The following is a 9,968-nucleotide window of genomic DNA, read 5'->3' on the forward strand; positions in this document are numbered from 1 at the left end:
CCGGTGGGACGCAAAGCGCTTTCAGCCGCGGGTTTCATTGCCCAGGAACCACCGCGCCCACTGCCATGCCCCCCATTTCTCAGCACCTAGGTGAGCTCAGTGTGGAAGGCACCTCTCGGAGCATCTCTTGCCAAAGGAGAAACAAACCCTTCACCAGTCCCTTGCCACGGGAGCTCAAGGAGTGACGAAGCATTGCGATGTGCTCGGCTTTGGTTGTCTTTGTTCTGGTACTGGAAAGAGGACTGTGTCAGGACCAAGCCTTGAGCGTGACAGAGCAAGTGATCTCTGCTCTGCAGAGGGGAGAACTGCCTTCTGCAGCTTTGCCCTACATCTATAAAGTGGTCTGTTCCCAAGGCAGTAACCTGTGAGGTCTGAATGTCAAGCACAAAACAGAGAACCGTTAGCTACACGTCTGAGGAAGCTGTGATTTCATGGTTTGTTCTCCTCTAAATCCTCCACGGCCTGACCTGTCTTAAGCCTAGCTCCAGATAACCACTAATAGCACCAGCAAAGCCTGGCCTGAAAACCCTTGAAAGACAGGGTTTTCAAAAGCAATTTAAGTCAGCTGGGAACAAGCAGTGGCATGTGTGTCCTCAGCATCTTCAGTGTTTCTGGAAGTCCACGCAAGGGTTGTGCTGCTTCACTGGTCCTTGCAATTTTCAGCACAACACTTGATTTATCTGAAAGAACGCATCACAACTTTGGAGGCTGTTTCTGTCGGAAAAAGTTCCCCTTTGTTACACTGACAACACAGTGGGAGCAAAAGCTTACCTTTAAAAAGTAATCACAACAATGGTGAGATAAAAATCACACCACAAACCCCAAGTACCACGACAGTATGTGGCTCTTTCAGTCCTAACTCCTCCAAGGCAGCTGACCAGGTAACCACATAACAAGAGTCCCCGGCCCACTACAAGCTTTGAAGCAGCCGGGGTGTGAAAATTCTGTAGAAAGTGTTTAATTCATCACTGTCACACCCAAAAGACAAATTCAAATCCAAAAGCAGAATAACTGTCCTGGTCACCCCGCTCATCAGCATGTGTCTGTCATGTACTGCTCTACAAGTGGCAAAACAATAACTGTCTGGCTGCCCAGTTTTGCACTTCATTTGGGTTTTGAGTATTTACTAGCCATTCTGAAGGACCGTCCTTCGAAACCTAGGTGCAGTGCTGGTGACAAAGAAGTCCCACACAGCAGCATGTTGGGCATGGTGTAACTTCAATGGCTTCAGAAGGTATCCTCCTCCCTCCAGAGCACTGCCCATGAATCCAGGCTGCTTACAACACTAGTACTCTCCTAAATACCCACTGCACACCCAGACATACGCCGCTGAGAGATACCTACTGTTCACAGTCCTCTTCCTGTTACATGTTGCAGGGCAGGAACATGGTATGGTTGTTATCTTTGTTGTTGCTATTCAAGATAGTAAAACTTCCATAGCCATCAGGTAGGTCTGCAGCCCACACCACCAGCACATGCACATTAATCAGTCCATTCCTATCTATGCTCTGTGCCCTGGAAAAGTGTTTAGGTACCACTTTAGGTTACTATTGCAACAGGCACAGGGGCTGGATGCACAGATGCATAGCAGCTCCTGAGACCAGATGGAGATGGTCTTTTGCCTAAATGGCTCTCAGTCCAAAACATTAGTTGCAGGGTTTGAAGTACCATTTAGAAGCATAAAATGGCTTGGTTTGGAAAAGACCTTTAAAGGTCACCTAGTCCAGCCCCCCTACAGTGACTAAGGACACCTTCAACTAGATCAGGTTGCTCAGAGCCCTGTCCAACCTGACCTTGAATGTTTTCAGGGTTGGGGAATCTACCACCTCTCTGGACAACCTGTTTACACTCACTGATTAGTGCCTATTGACTGAAGTTACAGGTCAGTGCCCTTGCAAGTGTTAGACCTGGGCTTAACTTTTTAACATACTTTTTTTTTTCTTCTTTTAGAGAAGTTGATAACAGTGAAATATTCTCAAGCATCATCTGGCAAGGTGATCTATGGAGCACCCAATCTTGCACCAAGAAGCAAAGCCACACACACTCACACCCCAAAGGGAACTGTCTCATTAGATCTGCTCTGCAGAGAGTTTTCCCAGCTGAGCTGAGCCCTGGTAGCTTCCACTGGCACATCGATAGAGAGAACCTTTCAGTGTACCCCAGGGGACCGTGGGAGAGATCAGACCAATATATGAGCAAAGAAGGCAGTAGAACAAATGAGGGAGCACATGAGCTGTATTTCAGGCTGAAACCTCTACATCCTGAATGACTGCAGCTTGTTTACACACCTAATGGGCAGTGATGGGAAGTAGGATTCAAAGCTATCACAGAACCTTAAAAATAGCACAGTGAAAGTCATTGCAGGTGGTGTGGTTTAAGCCCAGCCAGTAACTCAGCACCACACTGCCATTCACTCACCTCCCTCTTCCCCCCCCTGCTCCAGGCAGGATGGGGATGAGAATTCAAAGAATGTAAATCCCACGGGTTGAGATAAGAACAGTCCAGTAACTAAAGTACAATATAATACTACTACTACTAATAATAAGAGAAATAACAAGGGGAGAGAATATAAAAATAAAAAGGGAAGGGAAAAAACAATAAACACAAGTGATGCACAATACAATTGCTCACCACTCACTGACTGATACCCAGCCCGAACTGAGCAGCGATCTGGGCCTTCTGGGTAACTCCCCCCAGTTTATATACTGGACTGGGCATGACGTGCTGTGGTATGGAATAGCCCTTTGGCCAGTTTGGGTCAGGTGTCCTGTCTCTACTTCCTCCCGGCTTCTTGTGCCCCTCCTCACTGGCAGAGCATGAGAGACTGAAAAGTCCTTGATCTGGGTAAACATTACTTAGCAACTAAACCATTGGTGTATTATCAGAGTTGTTCTCAGACTAAGGCTGAAACACAGCACTGCACCAGCTGCTAGGAAGGAAGAAAATAACTGTTACAGCTGAACCCAGGACAAGAGGACAGGAAACGAAAATGCCTGAGTGTGGAAGCTTTCTGCTCCAGCCCTGAGGGAATGAGCCAGAGTCATGAGAATATAGGCCAGATACTGAAGCAAAGAATGAGAAACATCAGGAGACAACAGAATATAATTTGTGTGGCTAGGCTGTAGCAGCCTCTGCAGAAAGAATCACAAAACATTTTACTGAGAGAATATTTTATATTGCTGTGGGCATCTGCTCATCATCCACAAGCAGAAGTGGAAAACTGTTGAGACAGAACAAGCTACTTCAATGTAAATACCACCTTTGTTTCACAGTGAACAATGCAGTAGCATTTTGCTAACATGGATATTATTTAGGATGCTAACAATAAGTATAATAGGAATTACATGATTAAACAGAGCACAGCAAAATATACTTCGTGCATCACAGGGAAAATTGTTGTTGTAAATCAGCTTCCTTAGGGAAGCAGCTGCAATGATTTCCAAGTTGCTTAGAATTAGAAGGGAGAAGCATTGAAGGTCACGTGGTAGAGAGCACTGGTGTATGCACCAAGGGATGAGAAAGCCCTTTTCTCTTTGGAACTGGGTGTATCACCGGATGCATTTTTAAAGGCATAAAAATGATCATAAGGATTTTCCAAGCTGGTAATAGTCAGTCATGGCAAGTCAGAATGAGGTGATAGGAGAAAAAGGAGTTTATCACTGTAGGGTAGTTTTGGGGGTAGGACGCAAAGAAAGAAAGAATGGGACTTGGTGGAAGGAGAAGCCACATTCCAGAAAGGAGTTACTGCACATGCTGAAGAGCAGCCTCTGCTTGAGGAGAAGGGTAGACAGGCACTGGGGGTCAGTAAGAGGAGGAAAGAAGTCAGCTCTGAGAGGCGTATGTGGATGAGAGAGTGAAAATCAAGACAAAGAGAAATGAGTGGCGATGGAAAAAGGAAACACGTGTTTGTGAGCAAAAATAGTTGCAGTTATAGGAAGCGTGTTGTGGAAACTGATTGCTTGTCCCAGGTGGTTAACTGTAACTGTAATCAACCATGGTATTTGCAAGAAACATTTCCAAATTGCAGTCACAATGTCTTTGTGAAGCAGGCAAGCACTGACAGAGGAGGGAGGCAAAGACAGAAAGATTGAAAGGCAACAGAGGAGTCTCTGTTGGTGTGGGATTAGAAGGTGAGCATCCCTTGTGCTCAGCTCTGAATTTAGGCTGTGTGTCTCTTCCGCTTCTGAACAAACACTGTGAGTGCCCCAGGCTCTGCTGGATCATCGTCAAATACACTTGACCACTGAAGGAAATCACTGTTTACATCAAAGTGCAGAGTGCTGCCAAATGTACCCCAAAGCACACCCTGGCCTGGACCCTTTGGAAACAAAGGGAGCAGTGTCTTCTAGCAATCCCAAGTGCCAGGAAGCAGAAAAGGAGAAGGTGTAATTCCAGGCTTAAGGCTACAATTATAGTAGAAGGAGAGGACAAATACAAACTGTTTACTGGACAGTAGGACTTGTTCCAGTTGTTGTAGCGAGATATATGCTGGTAGCTATTCTTACCCCAGGAGGGAAATAGATGTGTATTAATAATCTCTGCATTGGTATAATTTATAAGGTCACAGAGAGGGGAGGGAAGGAATAAGTTGCTCCAAAAAAAACCCCTATATTGTTTAAAAACCAACCAACCAACCAACCAACCAAACATATACCAGAATTACTTTTCTTGGCAAAATGTCTATATTTTTAAGACAGACAACCCACTTTTGAATCCTAACAATACTGATTTGTTTTAAAGCTTGTTTTCACAAAATATAGCTGAAACTTTGCTCAAAGGAGTACATTCCCCCACATCTTTATTGGCCTTCGCAGCCAGTAGTAGGCTTTCTAGACTCAGTCTGAGTACACTCAGTCCTTGGTGTGTTGTCAGCACACACTCTTGTAAGGTGTATCTGTGGGTACTTTACACATGATTCTCTTCCTCCCTTAATTTTGTAGCAGCAGCAGCTCTTTTTACTTTAAGTCTTTCTGGCTGCTTGTCTTATGTTTACTTGTGGGGACAATAAAGGTCCTCTCACAGGAGAGGGCTTCTCTGCTGTTTCAGCACTTCCCACAAGTTTTTATGGGGGATGGGAAAGATGGTCCTACCTAGAACCTCAGTACAGTCCAACACGAGTCATAACTTCACAGGCAAAGCTCAGGAGTCAGCTGTATCTTTTTCAGCTTTCTCATTGCTTGAACCTCCATATATTGCTCTTGAGCTTCGGAATTGAAAGCATACTGCAGAAACTTTCTCTAGTTAAAGTTGCTTAACTTTGGCTCTGGAGATCTGAGCTGAAAATTTACATCAAATCCTGACTTGACTCAGGCTTAGCTCCAATTTTAATTTAACAAAACCCAAAGATTTGAAGGGCTTTGCAAGATTTTGATGAGAGTAAAAATCTCTGCAAGTGCCCATGATCTTTAGCAGTAGTAGTGAAAGAAATTAAATGATTTTCTGGGGAAGAGGAAACCAACACATAAAGATTTATTCACACAGTACAAAGTAAGAGTGAATCTATAACTCAGTCCTGTTATTCACAGATTATGTGGTACCACTGCATGACCATTACAAGGACTCACCCCCAGGAAATCTGTCAGGCACCGCTATTAGTCTTTTGTGTCTTCTCTTTGTGCAATCAGAAATACTAACTGCACCTAATATATTAAACATGATTTAGAAGCTGCTTTTCAAGCATATTATCTGCACTGAAATTAGGATGATAGGCTGTCCTGGGTTCAGCTGTAGCAGTCATTTTTCTCCTTCTTAGCAGCTGCTGCAGTGCTGCAGACTTTGGCCTAAGAACGACACTGATAACACACCAATGTTTTTAGTTGTTGCTAAGTAATGTTTACTCTGACCAAGGACTTTTCAGTCTCATGCTCTGCCAGGGAGGAGAGGAAACCGGGAGGAAGCAGAGACAGGACACCTGACCCAAACTGGCCAAAGGGCTATTCCATACCACAGCACATCATGCTCAGTATATAAACTGGGGGAGTCACCCGGAAGGCTCAGATCGCTGCTCGGGTCGGGCTGGGTATCGGTCGGCGGGAGGTCAGCGGTTGTGTCCTCTCCCCTTGTTATTTCCCTTATCATTATTACTATTGGTGGTAGCAGTAGTCGTTTGTATTATACCTTAGTTACTGGACTGCTGTTATCTTAACCTGTGGGAGTTACTTTCCTCCAATTCTCCTCTCCATCCCTCCGGGAGCAAGCGGGGAGGAAGAGAGGGAGGGAGGGAGTGGGTGCGTGGTTCTGAGTTACCGGCTGGGCTTAAACCACAATGTAGGCATAAATAAATAACCAGTTTAAATGATCATAGAACATGTTATCCCAAAGGATCCTAAAGCATTCCCACAAAACGGATGGATAGCAGGCCAGAATAGAGTATGCTGCACAAAAGCAGGCAGAGGGAAGGAGAGAAACTTTTGACCTCAGGCCCTTGGGCAATGGGTCAGATCTCCTCCTCTCACAGAGCCACGTGAAGTTTCTCATGTCCATGCAGAGCAAGCCTGACCACCAGGGTGGAAACCTTATGTCAAATGGGCCTTTGGGAAATCACAGGGCTTAGGGGATCTTTCTGCAATTTGGACTAGTTCTTCCAAAGAATTCCAGAACCAGGACACACAAGAGACTCCTACCCTACTAACAAATGGTTTTCACATAGAGCAAGACCATCAGTTACGCAAGAACAGCTGCAAACGGTGTGGATAAACCTGGTTGCCAGTTGCAAATATGCATCTATTGAAAGTTAATTTAAGGCACGAGTTGCTGACCATGGGCCATCTGCAGGAAGTGTTCTGCAGATTACTATATCCTCTATCGTGACAGATTTAACCAGAAACAGTCTTTATAAAAGTGAACATCAAACATAATGTCAGAAAATCTTTCATCTTCCTGTCTGTGACAGCAAGCCGTGAGGTAGGAAAAAGCAGCAAACTCCACAGGTGTGGGCGACAGCTAATGCTGACATAGCTATAACGTAGTCAGGGGTTAAATTAAAAAGTCCTTCTGATTATCATATAATTTCCCCCATTGCCCACAAACCACTTCCTTTTCTAGTCATGAATTCTTTCCCATCTTCACAGAAGACAGAAGGCTGGTGCCTCTGTGTCAGGCAAGCATGAAGTTTGTTGCTGTAACTTTCTGTGTCCTCTGCTTTCAGTTTGAAGCCCTGTATGGTGAGTAGCATTTTGGATTATTCTCTTTGCAGTAGATGTCTCTATGGACTAGAACTCACCCAATGACGGGAGACAGTAAATCAGGCATAACAGCAAGGGGCTGGACGAACAGAGGTAACTAAGGCAAACAGCTGCAAAAAGACCGCTCTCAGCTTTAATGCCACTAGAGTTGGTGCGAAGAGAATTCCTGCCAGCACAGGGTATTTGCTCTGAAACTAAACAGTACACATTTTTGTTGTTTATATCCTTTAGCTCATCTGCTCAGTGTTATCCTCTAGCTGTTTAGACTGTAGTGTTCCTGCTAGCTTCCCGTGCTGGGCATGAGGTCTTATAGCAGCATGAGAGTAAATGGCTTAATAAGGGAAGCCATGTTACCGATATTGAACCTGCTCTTGTCTGGGTAGGGAATTTTTATACTATTAAAAATGTGTATGGCATGGAAGAGTGGATGAGATTGTTTTGGTGCAGGCTTGAAATGCAGATGACTCAAAATGAAGTGCAGCATCCCTAATGCTGTGTTGAGAAGGCACATGGTGACAGCACTGATCTTAATCCAGCCACAAACACAGATGTAGTGTTTTACAAGATTCAGAATTTTATCACAGCTACACAAAGTAAAATACCAGAGCTCACATTTATCTGTAGCCTTTCTGAAACCCCACTATTACCAGGCAAGCATGGTAATACAGATAATATCTGATTAAGGAAAGTCTCTTTTTTTCCATATGTATACTTCCCGAGGATTTAGTATGATGCATCAACTAAGTAAGACCTGAGATTCAGTGCGCACTGTTACTAAGCACCATCTGAAGGTGTTCCCTTCAAGGTCATGCCAAAGGCTATCAAATATGTTTGCTTCTGAAATTCTAGCAATGCAGGATGGGTTTCGAGTCCCCCTGTAGAATTTAAGTACTCCTGAGGTTTCATACAGAATCTAAGCTTTCATTTAAATAAAAACCAGTTTCCAGATCTTCAGGCAATGCAGATACTCTTCTGAAGGTTAACTAATACAGCAATGGTATACTGAGTTTTCAGAGATTGAAATGATGGGTGAAATCACAGGGGGGGAGGATGGTGATCATTATCTCTAAAGGGACATGAGCTGCTCTTTTTCTCATTGAAAAGTTATTCTTAAATCTGCTAACAAAAAACCCTATCGATTTTGTTAAATATTTCTCAGCTAGTCAATTTAGCAGGTATACTCAACCAACATGCTTTTACATGTGACTGGAGATATTTAAAAGGCAATTCCTAGTGTGGAGAAATAGGCTGCATTTTAAGGGTGCAAATAATTGTGCTATTTGATATTGGCATTTCTCCCTTCTTTTTCTCTTTCTCCATATACGGAGGATAGGATTTGGTCAGGGGACTGAGGAGAGGAGATGGCAGGAGAAAGAGGCTGCCTGTAACAAGAAATGGTATCTCAGGTTTTTCACCTTAGAGTGCTTTCAGCATAAAAAGTACTAATTATTATAATTCTTGCTAAAAAGAAAAGGACTGTAAAAGATCAGCTTGATGTAAGACACGGTAGCACGGTACTCGCATTTAGAGAACAAGCTAGCACTTCAGATAGTGCTGCCAAGCACTGTGGCAAATTTCTGGCAGCAAAAGGAAAGTAATTTCTGGGATTTTGTTGGTTTGATTGATTGGTTGGGGTTTTTTTTAAGTGATTAGCAGGCCCTACTTGTGACCTATGGATAGGTTTTTTTCAATGCAAATAGGTCACAGAAGGTGATGCATGTGTGTATTTGTGTATTATGATTTGATATCCCAGTTGTGATAAAGAAATTGTTTGTGAGAACATGGAGCCTCTCTGGTGCCTGCAGAGAAACACAGGCAATGGGGTTTGGGAGTACAGAGCTGTAGGATTCCATAGCACTTGAGGCCCTTGCTATGAAACATTGCACATGAGTTTTTGCATGCCAACATTTGCAAAGCATTATCATTGTTACCCACAGATCTCCTGTTGTCAATAGAGGAGGAAATAATGGTCATTCTTAAAAGGGTGTCTGAAATATTATCAACAATGGTTGCTGTGTCAGTGATGTATTTTATAAGAGTTTCTGTATTTCACAATATATGTTATACCATAGAAATCATTCAGATTATAGATGGCTTCCTAGAGTAATTCTGTCCGTTACTTGCCTTGCACAGAAGCATGGCTTTCCTCTCTTAATCCTTGATTCTTACAAGATAGGAACATGTTAGTTTTAGGCATATGACTAATGTCACTGAATTGACAGTGTCATCTTTCAGAGTGCCTTGAAAGGTCGAAGCTATAGCAACTTTAAAAACTGTGTGGTTTCATTATGCAGTTGGTATTAACAAAAGAAATGTGTTTGTTTTAAAGGCAGGGTCTGCACTCTCCTTGCTCATCTTTAGAGGCAAACATACTCAAGTGAAATTATCCTTGTTTTTTTCATCACCTAATTAGTTTTCTGAGAGCTGGGGCAGGTGAAACAAACAGCAAGAAAACCAAGCAGGAGTATTCTATTCCCCTACCCTACAGCCAAGGTTTAAAATTAATCAAAAGTGGTTTTTAAACTTCTATGTGTACCAAAATGTGTAACGGATGTTTTAAATTGCACTGGCTCTGCCAAAGAGCAACCAGAAAGCTCAAAATCACAATCCCAATAAAACAAAAATAACCTGCCTTCCACTGGCCTCAGTGTACACTCACATTACCATAGAAATGCCCAAACCTCTGCCAAAGTGCTTTTCCACTGCATTAAAGATGAAATCAAGACAGAAATGTACATGACTGTAAAGACACACATACATAAAATGTACACACACACACTCTTT

General features: G+C 43.3%; 1 protein-coding gene across 1 annotated transcript in view; it reads left to right on the plus strand.

Moving 5' to 3' along the window:
• The first annotated feature begins 7,105 nt into the window (after positions 1 to 7,105).
• Positions 7,106 to 9,968, plus strand: part of LOC104402377 (inducible T-cell costimulator-like) — a 10,035-nt gene continuing 7,172 nt past the window's right edge. The window contains exon 1 of the mRNA XM_010010246.1: positions 7,106 to 7,163. Within this exon, the coding sequence (XP_010008548.1) occupies positions 7,106 to 7,163 (58 nt within the window). The remainder of the gene's footprint in view (positions 7,164 to 9,968) is intronic.

This window comes from Nestor notabilis, unplaced genomic scaffold, assembly GCF_000696875.1.
Source record: "Nestor notabilis isolate BGI_N333 unplaced genomic scaffold, ASM69687v1 scaffold4042, whole genome shotgun sequence".
Lineage (NCBI taxonomy): Eukaryota > Metazoa > Chordata > Aves > Psittaciformes > Psittacidae > Nestor > Nestor notabilis.